The sequence below is a fragment of the Chanodichthys erythropterus genome, chromosome 12, assembly GCF_024489055.1.
Source record: "Chanodichthys erythropterus isolate Z2021 chromosome 12, ASM2448905v1, whole genome shotgun sequence".
Classification (NCBI taxonomy): domain Eukaryota; kingdom Metazoa; phylum Chordata; class Actinopteri; order Cypriniformes; family Xenocyprididae; genus Chanodichthys; species Chanodichthys erythropterus.
In genome coordinates, this window is record NC_090232.1 from 42,472,922 (window position 1) to 42,494,065 (window position 21,144).

The 21,144-nt window shown below is 42.0% G+C and overlaps 1 protein-coding gene across 1 annotated transcript; it reads left to right on the forward strand.

Moving 5' to 3' along the window:
• Positions 1–9,851: 9,851 nt before the first annotated feature.
• Positions 9,852–18,434, forward strand: LOC137032371 (mucin-2-like; the record flags this gene model as incomplete). Its single annotated transcript, XM_067404128.1, has 6 exons — positions 9,852–10,014; positions 10,474–11,693; positions 13,836–14,144; positions 14,187–14,486; positions 16,197–16,823; positions 17,112–18,434. Coding segments are annotated over exons 1-6 (3,942 nt in total), but the record flags the coding sequence as incomplete, so codon positions are not given.
• Between the last annotated feature and the right edge of the window lie 2,710 nt (positions 18,435–21,144).

Sequence of the window (21,144 nt, forward strand, 5' to 3'; positions counted from 1 at the left end):
AACAACAGCCACAACAACTGAGAGCACAACTATTAGTACAACTGAAACAACTACACCAGTCAAATCAACTGCGAGCACAACAGTTAGTACAACTGAAACAACTACACCAGCCACAACTGAGAGCACAACTGTTAGTACAAATGAAACAACTATACCAACTACAGCAACAGAATCAAAATCAGTCACAACAACTGAGAGCACAACTGTTAGCACAACTGAAACAACTACACCAGCCACATTAACTGAGACCACAACTGTTACTACAACTGAAACAACTACACCAGCCACAACAACTGAGAGCAGAACTGTTAGTACAACTGAAAGAACTACACCAACCACAACAACTGAGAGCACAACTGTTAGAACAACTGAGAGCACAACTGTTAGTACAACTGAAACAACTACACCACCCACAACAACTGAGAGCACAACTGTTAGTACAACTGAAACAACTTCACCAGCCACAACAACTGCAAGCACAACTGTTAGTACAACTGAGACAACTACACCAGCGACAACAACTGAGAGCACAACTGTTACTACAACTGAGGCAACAACACCAGCCACAACAACTGTTAGTACAACTGAGACAACTACAGCAAACACAACAACTGAGAGCACAACTGTTAGTACAACTGAAACAACTACACCAACCACAACAACAGAATCAATACCAACCACAACAACTGAGAGCACAACTGTTAGTACAACTGAAACAACTACACCAGCCACAACAACTGAGAGCACAACTGTTATTACAACTGAAACAAATACTCCAGCCACAACAACTGTTAGTACAACTGAAACAAGTACACCAGCTGCAACAACAGAATTAACATCAGCCACAACAATTGAGAGCACAACTCTTGGTACAACTGAAACAACTAAACCAACCACAACAACTGAAAGCACAACTGTTAGTACAACTGAAACAACTACACCAACCACAACAGAATCAACATCAGCCACAACAAGTGAGAGCACAACTGTTAGTACAACTGAAACAACTACACCAACCACAACAACTGAGAGCAGAACTGTTAGTACAACTGAAAGAACTACACCAACCACAACAACTGAGAGCACAACTGTGAGTCCAATTGAGACAACTACACAAGCCACAACAACTGAGAGCACAACTGTTACTACAAATGAGACAACAACACCAGCCACAACAACTGGGATCACAACTGTGAGTGCAACTGAGAGAAATACACCAGCCACAACAACTGAGAGCACACTTGTTAGTACAACTGAAACAACTACACCAGCCACAACAACTGAGAGCACAACTGTTAGTACAACTGAAACAACTACTCCAACCACAACAACTGTTAGTACAACTGAGACAACTACAGCAAACACAACAACTGAGAGCACAACTGTTAGTACAACTGAAACAACTACACCAACCACAACAACAGAATCAATACCAACCACAACAACTGAGAGCACAACTGTTAGTACAACTGAGACAACTACACCAACCACAACAACTGAGAGCACAACTGTTAGTACAACTGAAACAAGTACACCAGCTGCAACAACAGAATTAACATCAGCCACAACAATTGAGAGCACAACTCTTGGTACAACTGAAACAACTAAACCAACCACAACAACTGAAAGCACAACTGTTAGTACAACTGAAACAACTACACCAACCACAACAGAATCAACATCAGCCACAACAAGTGAGAGCACAACTGTTAGTACAACTGAAACAACTACACCAACCACAACAACTGAGAGCACAACTGTTAGTACAACTGAGACAACTACACCAACCACAACAACTGAGAGCACAACTGTTAGAACAACTGAGAGCACAACTGTTAGTACAACTGAAACAACTACACCACCCACAACAACTGAGAGCACAACTGTTAGTACAACTGAAACAACTTCACCAGCCACAACAACTGCAAGCACAACTGTTAGTACAACTGAGACAACTACACCAGCGACAACAACAACTGAGAGGACAATAGTTAGTACAACTGAAACAACTACACCACCACCAACAACAACAACAACAACAGAATCAATACCAACCACAAAAATTGAGAGCACAACTGTTAGTGCAACTGAGACAACTACACCAGCCACAACAACTGAGAGCACAACTGTTACTCCAACTGAGACAACAACACAAGCCACAACAACTGAGAGCACAACTGTGAGTCCAACTGAGACAACTACACCAGCAACAACAACTGAGAGCACAACTATTAGTACAATTGAGACAACTACACCAACCACAACAACTGACAGCACAACTGTTAGTGCAACTGAAACAACTACACCAGCCACAACAACTGTTAGCACAACTGAAACAATTACATCAGCCACAACAACAGAATCTACACAAGCCACAACAACTGAGAGCACAACTGTTACTCTAACTGGGACAACAACACAAGCCACAAAAACTGAGAGCACAACTGTGAGTCCAACTGAGACAACTACACCAGCAACAACAACTGAGAGCGCAACTGTTATCACAACTGAAACAAATACACCAGCCACAACAACTGAGATCACAACTATTAGTACAACTGAGACAACTACACCAACCACAACAACTGAGAGCACAACTGTTGGTACAACCGAAACAACTACACCAGCCACAACAACTGTTAATACAATTGAAACAATTACACCAGCCACAACAACAGAATCTACACAAGCCACAACAACTGAGAGCACAACTGTTACTCAAACTGAGTCAACAACACAATCCACAAAAACTGAGAGCACAACTGTGAGTCCAACTGAGAAAACTACACCAGCAACAACAACTGAGTGCACAACTGTTATTACAACTGAAACAACTACACCAGCCACAACAACTGAGATCACAACTATTAGTACAACTGAGACAAGTACACCAACCACAACAACTGAGAGCACAACTGTTAGTACAACTGAAACAACTACACCAGCCACAACAACTGAGAGCACAACTGTTATTACAACTGAAACAACTACACCAGCCACAACAACTGAGAGCACAACTGTTAGTACAACTGAAACAACTACACCAGCCACAACAACTGCAAGCACAACTGTTAGTACAACTGAAACAACTACACCAGCCACAACAACTGTTAGTACAATTGAAACAATTACACCAGCCACAACAACAGAATTTACACAAGCCACAACAACTGAGAGCACAACTGTTACTCAAACTGAGTCAACAACACAAGCCACAAAAACTGAGAGCACAACTGTGAGTCCAACTGAGACAACTACACCAACCACAACAACTGAGAGCAGAACTGTTAGAACAACTGAGAGCACAACTGTTAGTACAACTGAAACAACTACACCACCCACAACAACTGAGAGCACAACTGTTAGTACAACTGAAACAACTACACCAGCCACAACAACTGCAAGCACAACTGTTAGTACAACTGAGACAACTACACCAGCGACAACAACAACTGAGAGGACAATAGTTAGTACAACTGAAACAACTACACCAACCACAACAACTGACAGCACAACTGTTAGTACAACTGAAACAACTACACCAGCCACAACAACTGTTAGCACAACTGAAACAATTACATCAGCCACAACAACAGAATCTACACAAGCCACAACAACTGAGAGCACAACTGTTACTCAAACTGAGTCAACAACACAAGCCACAAAAACTGAGAGCACAACTGTGAGTCCAACTGAGACAACTACACCAGCCACAACAACTGAAAGCACAACTGTTACTACAACTGAGACAACAACACCAGCCACAACAACTGAGAGCACAACTATTAGTACAACTGAAACAACTTCCCCAGTTACATCAACTGCAAGCACAACAGTTCGTACAACTGAAACAACTACACCAGCCACAACTGAGAGCACAACTGTTAGTACAAATGAAACAACTATACCAACTACAGCAACAGAATCAAAATCAGTCACAACAACTGAGAGCACAACTGATAGTACAACTGAAACAACTCCACCAGCCACAACTGAGAGCACAACTGATAGTACAACTGAGACAACAACACCAGCCACAAAAACTGAGAGCACAACTGTTAGTACAACTGAAACAACTACACCAGCCACAACAACTGAAATCACAACTATTAGTACAACTGAGACAACAACACCAACCACAACAACTGAGAGCACAACTGTTAGAACAACTGAGAGCACAACTGTTAGTACAACTGAAACAACTACTGGAAGCACAACTGTTAGTACAACTGAGACAACTACACCAGGAACAACAACTGAAAGGACAACTGTTAGTACAACTGAGACAACTACACCAGGAACAACAACTGAGAGGACAATTGTTAGTATAACTGAGACAACTACACCAGCAACAACAACAACTGAGAGGACAACTGTTAGTACCACTGAAACAACTACACCAACCACAACAACTGAGTGGGCAATAGTTAGTACAACTGAAACATCTACACCAACAACAACAACAGAATCAATACCAACCACAACAACTGAGAGCACAACTGTTAGTGCAACTGAGACAACTACACCAGCCACAACAACTGAGATCACAACTGTTAGTACAACTGAAACAACTACACAAGCCACAACAACTGAGAGCACAGCTGCTATTACAACTGAAACAACTACACCAGCCACAACAACTGAGAGCACAACTGTTAGTACAACTGAGACAACTACACCAACCACAACAACTGAGAGCACAACAGTTAGTACAACTGAAACAACTACATTAGCCACAACAACTGCAAGCACAACTGTTAGTACAACTGAGACAACTACACCAGGAACAACAACTGAAAGGACAACTGTTAGTACAACTGAGACAACTACACCAGTAACAACAACAACTGAGAGGACAATAGTTAGTACAACTGAAACAACTACACCAACAACAACAACAACAACAACAACAGAATCAATACCAGCCACAACAACTGAGAGCAGAACTGTGAGTCCAACTGAGACAACTACACCAGCCACAACAACGGAGAGCACAACTGTTATTACAACTGAAACAACTACACCAGCCAAAACAACTGAGAGCACAACTCTGAGTCCAACTGAGACAACTACACCAGCAACTACAACTGAGAGCACAACTATTAGTACACCTGAGACAACTACACCAGCCACAAAAACTGAGAGCACAACTGTTACTACAACTGAGACAACAACACCAGCCACAACAACTGAGAGCACAATTGTGAGTGCAACTGAGACAACTACACCAGCAACTACAACTGAGAGCACAACTGTTAGTAAACCTGAGACAACTACACCAGCAACAACAACTGAGAGCACAACTGTAAGTACAATTGAAACAACTACACCAGCCACAACAACTGTTACTACACCTGAGACAACTACACCAGCCACAATAACTGAGAGCACAACTGTGAGTCCAATTGAGACAACTACACAAGCCACAACAACTGAGAGCACAACTTTTACTACAACTGAGACAACAACACCAGCCACAACAACTGAGAGGACAACTGTTAGTACAACTGAAACAACTACACCAACCACAACAACTGAGTGGGCAATAGTTAGTACAACTGAAACATCTACACCAACAACAACAACAGAATCAATTCCAACCACAACAACTGAGAGCACAACTGTTAGTGCAACTGAGACAACTACACCAGCGACAACAACTGAGATCACAACTGTTAGTACAACTGAAACAACTACACAAGCCACAACAACTGAGAGCACAGCTGCTATTACAACTGAAACAACTACACCAGCCACAACAACTGAGAGCACAACTGTTAGTACACCTGAGACAACTACACCAAACACAACAACTGAGAGCACAACTGTTAGTACAACTGAAACAACTACACCAGCCACAACAACTGCAAGCAGAACTGAGACAACTACACCAGGAACAACAACTGAAAGAACAACTGTTAGTACAACTGAGACAACTACACCAGTAACAACAACAACTGAGAGGACAATAGTTAGTACAACTGAAACAACTACACCAACAACAACAACAACAACAGAATCAATACCAGCCACAACAACTGAGAGCAGAACTGTAAGTCCAACTGAGACAACTACACCAGCCACAACAACTGAGAGCACAACTGTTATTACAACCGAAACAACTACACCAGCCAAAACAACTGAGAGCACAACTGTGAGTCCAACTGAGACAACTACGCCAGCAACTACAACTGAGAGCATAACTGTTAGTACACCTGAGACAACTACACCAGCCACAACAACTGAGAGCACAACTGTTACTACAACTGAGACAACAACACCAGCCACAACAACTGAGAGCACAATTGTGAGTGCAACTGAGACAACTACACCAGCAACTACAACTGAGAGCACAACTGTTAGTACACCTGAGACAACTACACCAGCCACAACAACTGAGAGCACAACTGTAAGTACAATTGAAACAACTACACCAGCCACAACAACTGTTAGTACACCTGAGACAACTACACCAGCCACAATAACTGAGAGCACAACTGTGAGTCCAATTGAGACAACTACACAAGCCACAACAACTGAGAGCACAACTTTTACTACAACTGAGACAACAACACCAGCCACAACAACTGCAAGCACAACTGTTATTACAACTGAAACAACTACACCAGCCACAACAACTGCAAGCACAACTGTTATTACAACTGAAACAACTACACCAGCCACAACAACTGAGAGCACAACTGTTAGTACAACTGAAACAACTACACCAGCCACAACAACTGAGAGCACAACTGTTAGTACAACTGAGACAACTACACCAACCACAACAACTGAGAGCACAACTGTTATTACAAATGAGACAACTACACCAGCCAAAACAACTGAGAGCACAACTGTGAGTCCATCTGAGACAACTACACCAGCAACTACAACTGAGAGCACAACTGTTAGTACACCTGAGACAACTACACCAGCCACAACAACTGAGAGCACAACTGTTACTACAACTGAGACAACAACACCAGCCACAACAACTGAGAGCACAATTGTGAGTGCAACTGAGACAACTACACCAGCAACTACAACTGAGAGCACAACTGTTAGTACAACTGAGACAACTACACCAGCCACAACAACTGAGAGCACAACTGTTAGTACAACTGAGACAACTACACCAACCACAAAAACTGAGAGCACAACTGTTATTACAACTGAAACAACTACACCAGCCACAACAACTGAGAGCACAACTGTTAGTACAACTGAAACAACTACACCAAAAACAACAACAGAGAGCACAACTGTTAGTACAACTGAAACAACTACACCAGCCACAAAAACTGAGAGCACACCTGTTACTACAACTGAGACAACTACACCAGCCAAAACAACTGAGAGCACAACTGTGAGTCCAACTGAGACAACTACACCAGCCACAACAACTGAGAGCACAACTGTTACTACAACTGAGACAACAACACCAGCCACAACAACTGAGAGCACAATTGTGAGTGCAACTGAGACAACTACACCAGCAACTACAACTGAGAGCACAACTGTTAGTACACCTGAGACAACTACACCAGCCACAACAACTGAGAGCACAACTGTTACTACAACTGAGACAATAACACCAGCCACAACAACTGAGAGCACAATTGTGAGTGCAACTGAGACAACTACACCAGCAACTACAACTGAGAGTACAACTGTTAGTACACCTGAGACAACTACACCAGCCACAACAACTGAGAGCACAACTGTAAGTACAATTGAAACAACTACACCAGCCACAACAACTGTTAGTACAACTGAAACAACTACACTAGCCACAACAACAGAATCAACATCAGCCACAACAACTGAGAGCACAACTGTGAGTGCAACTGAGACAACTACACCAGCTAAAACAACTGAGAGCACAACTGTTAGTAAAACTGAAACGACTACACCAGCCACAACAACTGAGAGCACAACTGTTACTACAACTGAAGCAACAACACCAGCCACAATAACTGAGAGCACAACTGTGAGTCCAATTGAGACAACTACACAAGCCACAACAACTGAGAGCACAACTTTTACTACAACTGAGACAACAACACCAGCCACAACAACTGAGAGCACAACTGTGAGTGCAACTGAGACAACTACACCAGCCAAAACAACTGAGAGCACAACTGTTAGTACAGCTGAAACAACTACACCAGCCACAACAACTGCAAGCACAACTGTTATTACAACTGAAACAACTACACCAGCCACAACAACTGAGAGCACAAATGTTAGTACAACTGAAACAACTACAACAGCCACAACAACTGAGAGCACCACTGTTAGTACAACTGAAACAACTACACCAGCCACAACAACTGAGAGCACAACTGTTAGTACTACTGAAACAACTACACCAGCCACGTTTGAGAGCACAACTGATAGTACAACGAAAACAACTACACCAGACACAAAAACTGAGAGCACTACTGTTTGTACAACTGAAATAACTACACCAAAAACAACAACTGAGAGCACAACTGTTAGTACAACTGAAACAACTATACCAGCCACAACGGAGAACACAACTGTTACTACAACTGAAGCAACTACACCATCCACAACAACTAAAAGCTCAACTATTAGTACAACTGAAACAACTACACCAGTGACAACAACTGAGAGCACAGCTGTTAGTACAACTGAAACAACTATATCAACCACGACAACAGAATCAATATCAGCCAGAACAACTGAGAGCACATCTGTTAGTACAACTGAAACAACTACACCAGCCACATCAACTGAGAGCACAACTGTTAGAACAACTGAGACAACTACACCAGCCACAACAACTGAGAGGACAACTGTTAGTACAACTGAAACAACTGCACCAGCCACAACAACCGAGAGCACAACTGTTAGTACAACTGAAACAACTACACCAGCCACAACAACAGAATCTACATCAGCCACAACAACCGACAGCACAACTGATAGTACAAGTGAGACAACTACACCAGCCACAACAACTGAGAGAACAACTGTTAGTACAACTGAAACAACTACACCAGCCATGACAACTGTTAGTATAACTGAAACAACTACAACAGCCACAACAACTGAGAGCACAAATGTTAGTACAACTGAGACAGCTACACCTATCACAACAACAGAATCAACATCAGCCACAACAACTGAGAGTACAACTGTAAGTACAAATGAAACAACTTCACCAGCCACAACAACTGAGAGCACAACTGTAAGTACAACTGAGACAACTACACCAGCCACAAAAACTGAGAGCACAACTGTTAGTACAACTCAAACCACTACATCAGCAACAACAACAGAACTGACACCAGCCACAACAACCGAGGGTACAACTTTTAGTACAACTGAGACAACTACACCAGCCACAACAACTGAGAGCACAATTGTTAGTGCAACTCAAACCACTACACCAGAATCTGTACATGAAGTAAAAATAAAGCTGGTGTTCAGCTCTGAAGATACATTTACAGATGATCTAACAAATAAGCAGTCTCAGGCTTTCTACCACAGGGCTCAGCTTGTTGAGAAATATGTGAGTTAAACCCTAGATACCATATTCCTTGAGTGAATAAACAGCAATTACTTTTAGTTATAAACATTTCAGTTTGTCATATATATTTATACTTGTTTGTTTTATTATTTCTTACAGCTTAGAGACATATTCAGTAGATATCTTTCCTTCCTAAGCATCACTGTAAAAGGATTCAGGTAAATACATTATATTACAATACATTATATTACAATGCTGCTTATTTTATATGCACTGCAAAGAACATGCAATTAACACATTATTGGGCAGGTGGGGATAATAATAAAGAATTCCAAATGACAGTGTCTAAAAAATGTATTCCAGAAAGGGGTCAGTTTTTACCGATACACAACTCACCTTCAACGATGCACAGTATGTGCCATCACCTACTGAAATTGCCAGAGTATTATTGAATGACACAGCAACAGTCAATGCTCTGAACATAACTTCCAATTCATTGGAAGTTAATGGTATAGGTAAGTTTAACAACACCTAAAAGCAAATTTACAGGGTACAGTTTGAAAAAATTAAGTGTCAAACTTAATTTTAGCCAAAAAAATATCTGATTATTAATAGTTATTTACAGAAGTATTTTACAAAAATCAAACAAAAATTTTTGTTTGTCAATGCTGTCAAAATTTCCATCTAAACTGATAAAAAGTTTCTTCTGTCAGCATTTACAGATATAACGGCCTCTACTGCTGAACCAAAAACAGAATACTCAACATCAACAAAAATTCTTGATGACTCATCAACAACTGAAACAACTACACAGGCCACAACAACTGAGAGCACAACTTTTAGTACAACTGAAACAACTACACCAGCCACAACTGAGAGCACAACTGTTAGTACAACTGAAACAACTACACCAGCCACAACTGAGAGCACAACTGTTAGTACAACTGAAACAACTACACCAGTCACATCAACAGAATCAACATCAGTCACAACAACTGAGAGAAGAACTGATAGTACAACTGAAACAACTACACCAGCCACAACAACTGAGACCACAACAGCCACTACAACTGAGACAACAACACTGGACACAACAACTGAGAGCAAAACTGTTAGTACAACCACATCAACTACAACAACAGAATCAACATCAGTCACAACAACTGAGAGCACAACTGATAGTACAACTGAAACAACTCCACCAGCCACAACTGAGAGCACAACTGATAGTACAACTGAGGAGACAACAACACCAGCCACAACAACTGAGAGCAAAACTGTTAGAACAACCACATCAACTACAACAACAGAATCAACATCAGTCACAACAACTGAGAGCACAACTGATAGTACAACTGAAACAACTCCACCAGCCACAACTGAGAGCACAACTGATAGTACAACTGAGGAGACAACAACACCAGCCACAACAACTGAGAGCACAACTGTTAGTACAACTGAAACAATTACACCAGCCAAAACAACTAAGAGCACAACTGTTAGTACAACTGAAACAACTACACCAGCCAAAACAACAGAATCAACATCAGCCACAACAACTGAGAGCACAACTGTTAGTACAACTGAGACAACTACACCAGCCACATTAACTGGGACCACAACTGTTAGTACAAGTGAAACAACTACACCAGCCACATCAACTGAGAGTACAACTGTTCGTACAACTGAAACTACACCAGCCACACCAGCAGAATCAACATCAGCCACAACAAATGAGAGCACAACTGTTAGTACAATTGAAACAACTACACCAACCACAACAACAGAATCAACATCAGCCACAGCAACTGAGAGCACAACTGTTCGTACAACTGAAACTACACCAGCCACAACAGCAGAATCAACATCAGCCACAACAAATGAGAGCACAACTGTTAGTACAACTGAAACAACTACGCCAGCCAAAACTGAGAGCACAACTGTTAGTACAACTCAAACAACTACACCAACCACAACAACAGAATCAATACCAACCACAACAAAGGAGAGTACAACTGTTAGTACAACTGAAACAACTACACCAGCCACAACAATTGAGAGCACAACTGTTAGTACAACTGAGCCAACTACACTGATCACTACAACAGAATCAACATCAGCCACAACAACTGAGAGCACAGCTGTTAGTACAATTGAAACAAATACACCAGACACAAAAACTGAGAGCACAAGTGTAAGTACAACTGAAACAACTACACCAGCCAAAACAACTGAGAGCACAACTGTTACTACAACTGAGACAACTACACCAGCCACAACAACTGAGAGCACAACTGTTAGTACAACTGAGACAACTACATCAGTCACAACTGAGAGCACAACTGATAGAACAACTGAAACCACTACACCAGCCACTACAACTGAGAGTACAACTGTTAGTGAAACTACACCAATTACAACAACAGAATCAACATCAGCCACAACAACTGAGAGCACAACTGTTAGTACAACTGAAACAACTACACCAGCAACAACTGAGAGCACAACTGTTAGTAAAACTGAAACGACTACACCAGCCACAACAACTGAGAGCACAACTGTTACTACAACTGAGGCAACAACACCAGCCAAAATAACTGAGAGCACAACTTTGAGACCAATTGAGACAACTACACAAGCCACAACAACTGAGAGCACTGCTGTTACTACAACTGAGACAAGAACACCAGCCACAATAACTGAGAGCACAACTGTTAGTACAATTGAAACAACTACACTAGCCACAACAACTGAGAGCACAACTGTTAGTACAACTGAAACAACTACACCAGCCACAACAACTGAGAGCATAACTGTTAGTACAACTGAGACAACTACACCAACCACAACAACTGAGAGCACAACTGTTAGTACAACTGAAACAACTACACCAGCCACAACTGAGAGCACAACTGTTAGTACAACTGAAACAACTACACCAGCCACAACAACAGAATCAATACCAACCACAACAACTGAGAGCACAACTTTTAGTACAACTGAAACTACACCAGCCACAACAACAGAATCAACATCAGCCACAACAACTGAGAGCACAACTGTTAGTACAACTGAAACAACTACAACAACCACAGCAACAGAATCAACATCAGCCACAACAACTGTGAGTCCAATTGAGACAACTACACAAGCCACAACAACTGAGAGAACAGCTGTTACTACAACTGAGACAACAACACCAGCCACAATAACTGAGAGCACAACTGTGAGTGCAACTGAGACAACTTCACCAGCTACAACAACTGAGAGCACAACTGTTAGTACAACTGAAACAACTACACCAGCCACAACAACTGAGAGCACAACTGTTAGTACAATTGAGACAACTACACAAGCCACAACAACTGAGAGCACAGCTGTTACTACAACTGAGACAACAACACCAGCCACAATAACTGAGAGCAAAACAGTTAGTACAACTGAAACAAGTACACCAGCCACAACTGAGAGCACAACTGTTAGTACAACTGAAACAACTACACCAGCCACAACTGAGAGCACAATTGTTAGTACAACTGAAACAACTACACCAGCCACAACAACTGAGAGCACAACTGTTAACACAACTGAAACAACTACACCAGCCACATTAACGGAGACCACAACTTTTAGTACAACTGAAACTACACCAGCCACAACAGCAGAATCAACATCAGCCACAACAACTGAGAGCACAACTGTTAGTACAACTGAAACAACTACACCAGCCAGAACTGAGAGCACAACTGTTAGTAAAACTGAAACGACTACACCAGCCACAATAACTGAGAGCACAACTGTGAGTGCAACTGAGACAACTTCACCAGCTACAACAACTGAGAGCACAACTGTTAGTACAACTGAAACAACTACACCAGCCACAACAACTGAGAGCACAACTGTTAGTACAACTGAGACAACTACAACAGCCACAACAACTGAGAGCACAACTGTTAGTACAAGTGAGACAACTACACCAACCACAAGAACTGAGAGCACAACTGTTATTATAACTGAAACAACTACACCAGCCACAACTGAGAGCACAACTGTTAGTACAACTGAAACAACTACACCAGCCACAACTGAGAGCACAACTTTTAGTACAACTGAAACAACTACACCAGCCACAACAACCGAGAGCACAACTGTTAGTACAACTGAAACAACTACACCAGTCACAACAACAGAATCAACACCAGCCACAACAACTGAGAGCACAACTGTTAGCACAACTGAAACAACTACACCAGACAAATCAACTGAGAGCACAACTGTTAGTACAATTGAAACAACTACACCAACCACAACAACAGAATCAACATCAGCCACAACAATTGAGAGCACAACTGTTAGTACAACTGAGACAACTACACCAGCCAAAACAACTGAGAGCACAATTGTTAGCACAACTGAAACAACTACACCAGCCACAACAATTGAGAGCACAACTGTTAGTACAACTGGGACAACTACACCAGCCACAACAACTGAGAGCACAACTGAGACAACTACACTAGCTACTACAACTGAGAGCACAACTGTTAGTACAAGTGAAACAACTACACCAGACACATTAACTGAGACCACAACTGGTAGTACAACTGAGACAACTACACCAGCCACAACAACTGAGAGCACAACTGTTAGTACAAGTGAAACAACTACACCAGACACATTAACTGAGACCACAACTGTTAGTACAACTGAAACAACTACACCAGCCACATCAACTGAGAGCACAACAGTTAGTACAACTGAAACAACTCCACCAGCCACAACTGATAGTATAACTGAAACAACTACACCAGCCACAACAACTGAGACCACAACTGTTAATACAACTGAGACAAATACACCAGCCACAACAACTGAGAGCAAAACTGTGAGTCCAACTGAGACAACTACACTAGCCACTACAACTGAGAGCACAACTGTTAGTACATCTGAGACAACTACACCAGCCACATTAACTGAGACCACAACTGTTAGTACAACTGAAACAACTACACCAGCCACAACAACTGAGAGCACAACTGTGAGTCCAATTGAGACAACTACACAAGCCACAACAACTGAGAGCACAACTGAGAGTGCAACTGAGACAACTACATCAGCTACAACAACTGAGAGCACAACTGTTAGTATAACTGAAACAACTACACCAGCCACAAACACTGAGAGCACAACTGTTAGTACAAATGAGACAACTACACCGATCACTACAACAGAATCAACATCAGCCACAACAACTGAGAGTACAACTGTTAGTACAATTGAAATAACTACACCAGACACAAAAACTGAGAGCACAAGTGTAAGTACAACTGAAACAACTACACCAGCCACAAGAACTGAGAGCACAACTGTTAGCACAACTGAAACAACTACACTAGCCACAACAACTGAGAGCACAACTGTTAGTACAACTGAAACAACTACACCAGTCACAACTGATAGAACAAATGAAACCACTAGACCTGCTACAAACACTGAGAGCACAACTGTTAGTACAACTGAGACAACTACACCAGCCACTACAACTGAGAGCACAACTGTTAGTGAAACTACACCAACTACAACAACAGAATCTACATCAGCCACAACAACTGAGAGCACAACTGTTAGTACAACTGTAACAACTACACCAACCACAACAACAGAATCAACATCAGCCACAACAACTGAGAGCAAAACTGTTAGTAAAACTGAAACAACTACACCAGCAACAACTGAGAGCTCAAATGTTAGTAAAACTGAAACGACTACACCAGCCACAACAACTGAGAGCACAACTGTGAGTCCAACTGAGACAAGTACACCAGCCACAACAACTGAGAGCACAACTGTAAGTACAATTGAAACAACTACACCAGCCACATTAACTGAGACCACAACTGTTAGTACAAATGAAACAACTACACCATCCACATCAACTGAGAGCACAACAGTTAGTACAACTGAAACAACTCCATCAGCCACAACTGATAGTACAACTGAAACAACTACACCAGCCACAACAACTGAGACCACAACTGTTACTACAACTGAGACAACAACACCAGACACAACAACTGAGAGCACAACTGTTAGTGAAACTACACTAACTATAACAACAGAATTAACATCAGCCACAACAACTGAGAGCACAACTGTTAGTACAACTGTAACAACTACACCAGCAACAACTGAGAGCACAACTGTTAGTAAAACTGAAACGACTACACCAGCCACAACAACTGAGAGCACAACTGTTACTACAACTGAGGCAACAACACCAGCCACAATAACTGAAAGCACAACTGTGAGTCCAATTGAGACAACTACACCAGCCACAACAACTGAGAGCACAACTGTTAGTGTAACTGAAACAACTACACCAGCCACAACTGAGAGCACAACTTTTAGTACAACTGAAACAACTACACCAGCCACAACAACCGAGAGCACAACTGTTAGTACAACTGAAACAACTACACCAGTCACAACAACAGAATCAACACCAGCCACAACAACTGAGAGCACAACTGTTAGCACAACTGAAACAACTACACCAGACAAATCAACTGAGAGCACAACTGTTAGTACAATTGAAACAACTACACCAACCACAACAACAGAATCAACATCAGCCACAACAATTGAGAGCACAACTGTTAGTACAACTGAGACAACTACACCAGCCAAAACAACTGAGAGCACAATTGTTAGCACAACTGAAACAACTACACCAGCCACAACAATTGAGAGCACAACTGTTAGTACAACTGGGACAACTACACCAGCCACAACAACTGAGAGCACAACTGAGACAACTACACTAGCTACTACAACTGAGAGCACAACTGTTAGTACAAGTGAAACAACTACACCAGACACATTAACTGAGACCACAACTGGTAGTACAACTGAGACAACTACACCAGCCACAACAACTGAGAGCACAACTGTTAGTACAAGTGAAACAACTACACCAGACACATTAACTGAGACCACAACTGTTAGTACAACTGAAACAACTACACCAGCCACATCAACTGAGAGCACAACAGTTAGTACAACTGAAACAACTCCACCAGCCACAACTGATAGTATAACTGAAACAACTACACCAGCCACAACAACTGAGACCACAACTGTTAATACAACTGAGACAAATACACCAGCCACAACAACTGAGAGCAAAACTGTGAGTCCAACTGAGACAACTACACTAGCCACTACAACTGAGAGCACAACTGTTAGTACATCTGAGACAACTACACCAGCCACATTAACTGAGACCACAACTGTTAGTACAACTGAAACAACTACACCAGCCACAACAACTGAGAGCACAACTGTGAGTCCAATTGAGACAACTACACAAGCCACAACAACTGAGAGCACAACTGAGAGTGCAACTGAGACAACTACATCAGCTACAACAACTGAGAGCACAACTGTTAGTATAACTGAAACAACTACACCAGCCACAAACACTGAGAGCACAACTGTTAGTACAAATGAGACAACTACACCGATCACTACAACAGAATCAACATCAGCCACAACAACTGAGAGTACAACTGTTAGTACAATTGAAATAACTACACCAGACACAAAAACTGAGAGCACAAGTGTAAGTACAACTGAAACAACTACACCAGCCACAAGAACTGAGAGCACAACTGTTAGCACAACTGAAACAACTACACTAGCCACAACAACTGAGAGCACAACTGTTAGTACAACTGAAACAACTACACCAGTCACAACTGATAGAACAAATGAAACCACTAGACCTGCTACAAACACTGAGAGCACAACTGTTAGTACAACTGAGACAACTACACCAGCCACTACAACTGAGAGCACAACTGTTAGTGAAACTACACCAACTACAACAACAGAATCTACATCAGCCACAACAACTGAGAGCACAACTGTTAGTACAACTGTAACAACTACACCAACCACAACAACAGAATCAACATCAGCCACAACAACTGAGAGCAAAACTGTTAGTAAAACTGAAACAACTACACCAGCAACAACTGAGAGCTCAAATGTTAGTAAAACTGAAACGACTACACCAGCCACAACAACTGAGAGCACAACTGTGAGTCCAACTGAGACAAGTACACCAGCCACAACAACTGAGAGCACAACTGTAAGTACAATTGAAACAACTACACCAGCCACATTAACTGAGACCACAACTGTTAGTACAAATGAAACAACTACACCATCCACATCAACTGAGAGCACAACAGTTAGTACAACTGAAACAACTCCATCAGCCACAACTGATAGTACAACTGAAACAACTACACCAGCCACAACAACTGAGACCACAACTGTTACTACAACTGAGACAACAACACCAGACACAACAACTGAGAGCACAACTGTTAGTGAAACTACACTAACTATAACAACAGAATTAACATCAGCCACAACAACTGGGAGCACAACTGTTAGTACAACTGTAACAACTACACCAGCAACAACTGAGAGCACAACTGTTAGTAAAACTGAAACGACTACACCAGCCACAACAACTGAGAGCACAACTGTTACTACAACTGAGGCAACAACACCAGCCACAATAACTGAAAGCACAACTGTGAGTCCAATTGAGACAACTACACCAGCCACAACAACTGAGAGCACAACTGTTAGTGTAACTGAGACAACTACACCAGCCACAACAACTGAGAGCACAACTGTTACTACAACTGAGACAACAACACCAGCCACAACAACTGAGACCACAACTGTTACTACAACTGAGACAACAACACCAGACACAACAACTGAGAGCACAACTGTTAGTGAAACTACACCAACTATAACAACAGAATTAACATCAGCCACAACAACTGAGAGCACAACTGTTAGTACAACTGTAACAACTACACCAACCACAACAACAGAATCAACATCAGCCACAACAACTGAGAGCACAACTGTTAGTACAACTGAAACAACTACACCAGCAACAACTGAGAGCACAACTGTTAGTAAAACTGAAAAGACTACACCAGCCACAACAACTGAGAGCACAACTGTTACTACAACTGAGGCAACAACACCAGCCACAATAACTGAGAGCACAACTGTGAGTCCAATTGAGACAACTACACCAGCCACAACAACTGAGAGCACAACTGTTAGTGTAACTGAGACAACTACACCAGCCACAACAACTGAGAGCACAACTGTTAGTACAACTGAAACAACTACACCAAAAACAACAACTGAGAGTACAACTGTTAGTACAACTGAAACAACTACACCAGCCACAACTGAGAGCACAACTGATAGTACATCGGAAACAACTACACCAGCCACAAAAACTGAGAGCGCACCTGTTACTACAACTGAGACTACTACACCAGCCAAAACAACTGAGAGCACAACTGTGAGTCCAACTGAGACAACTACACCAGCAACTACAACTGAGAACACAACTGTTAGTATACCTGAGACAACTACACCAGCCACAACAACTGAGAGCACAACTGTTACTACAACTGAGACAACGACACCAGCCACAACAACTGAGAGCACAATTGTGAGTGCAACTGAGACAACTACACCAGCAACTACAAATGAGAGCACAACTGTTAGTACACCTGAGACAACTACACCAGCCACAACAACTGAGAGCACAACTGTAAGTACAATTGAAACAACTACACCAGCCACAACAACTGTTAGTACAACTGAAACAACTACACCAACCACAACAACAGAATCAACATCAGCCACAACAACTGAGAGCACAACTGTTAATACAACTGAAACAACTACACCAGCCACAACTGAGAGCACAACTGTTAGTAAAACTGAAACGACTACACCAGCCACAACAACTGAGAGCACAACTGTTACTACAACTGAGGCAACAACACCAGCCACAATAACTGAGAGCACAACTGTGAGTCCAATTGAGACAACTACACCAGCCACAACAACTGAGAGCACAACTGTTAGTGTAACTGAGACAACTACACCAGCCACAACAACTGAGGGCACAACTGTTAGTACAACTGAAACAACTACACCAAAAACAACAACTGAGAGTACAACTGTTAGTACAACTGAAACAACTACACCAGCCACAACTGAGAGCACAACTGATAGTACAACTGAGACAACAACACCAGCCACAACAACTGAAACCACAACTGTTACTACAACTGAGACAACAACACCAGACACAAAGACTGAGAGCACAACTGTTAGTGAAACTACACCAACTATAACAACAGAATTAACGTCAGCCACAACAACTGAGAGCACAACTGTTAGTACAACTGTAACAACTACACCAACCACAACAACAGAATCAACATCAGCCACAACAACTGAGAGCACAACTGTTAGTACAACTGAAACAACTACACCAGCAACAACTGAGAGCACAACTGTTAGTAAAACTGAAACGACTACACCAGCCACAACAACTGAGAGCACAACTGTTACTACAACTGAGGCAACAACACCAGCCACAATAACTGAGAGCACAACTGTGAGTCCAATTGAGACAACTACACAAGCCACAACAACTGAGAGCACAACTTTTACTACAACTGAGACAACAACACCAGCCACAACAACTGAGAGCACAATTGTGAGTGCAACTGAGACAACTACACCAGCCAAAACAACTGAGAGCACAACTGTTAGTACAGCTGAAACAACTACACCAGCCACAACAACTGCAAGCACAACTGTTATTACAACTGAAACAACTACACCAGCCACAACAACTGAGAGCCCAACTGTTAGTACAACTGAAACAACTACACCAGCCACAACAACTGAGAGCACAACTGTTAGTACAACTGAAACAACTACACCAGCCACAACAACTGAGAGCACAACTGTTAATACACCTGAGACAACTACACCAGCCACAACAACTGAGAGCACAACTGTTACTACAATTGAGAAAACAACACCAGCCACAACAACTGAGAGCACAATTGTGAGTGCAACTGAGACAACTACACCAGCAACTACAACTGAGAGCACAACTGTTAGTACACCTGAGACAACTACACCAGCCACAACAACTGAGAGCACAACTGTAAGTACAATTGAAACAACTACACCAGCCACAATAACTGTTAGTACAACTGAAACAACTACACCAACCACAACAACAGAATCAACATCAGCCACAACAACTGAGAGAACCACTGTTAGTACAACTGAAACAACTACACCAGCCACAACTGAGAGCACAACTGTTAGTAAAACTGAAACGACTACACCAGCCACAAAAACTGAGAGCACACCTGTTACTACAACTGAGACAACTACACCAGCCAAAACAACTGAGAGCACAACTGTGAGTCCAACTGAGACAACTACACCAGCAACTACAACTGAGAGCACAACTGTTAGTACACTTGAGACAACTACACCAGCCACAACAACTGAGAGCACAACTGTTACTACAACTGAGAAAACAACACCAGCCACAACAACTGAGACCACAACTGTTACTACAACTGAGACAACAACACCAGACACAACAACTGAGAGCACAACTGTTAGTGAAACTACACCAACTATAAAAACAGAATTAACATCAGCCACAACAACTGAGAGCACAACTGTTAGTACAACTGTAACAACTACACCAACCA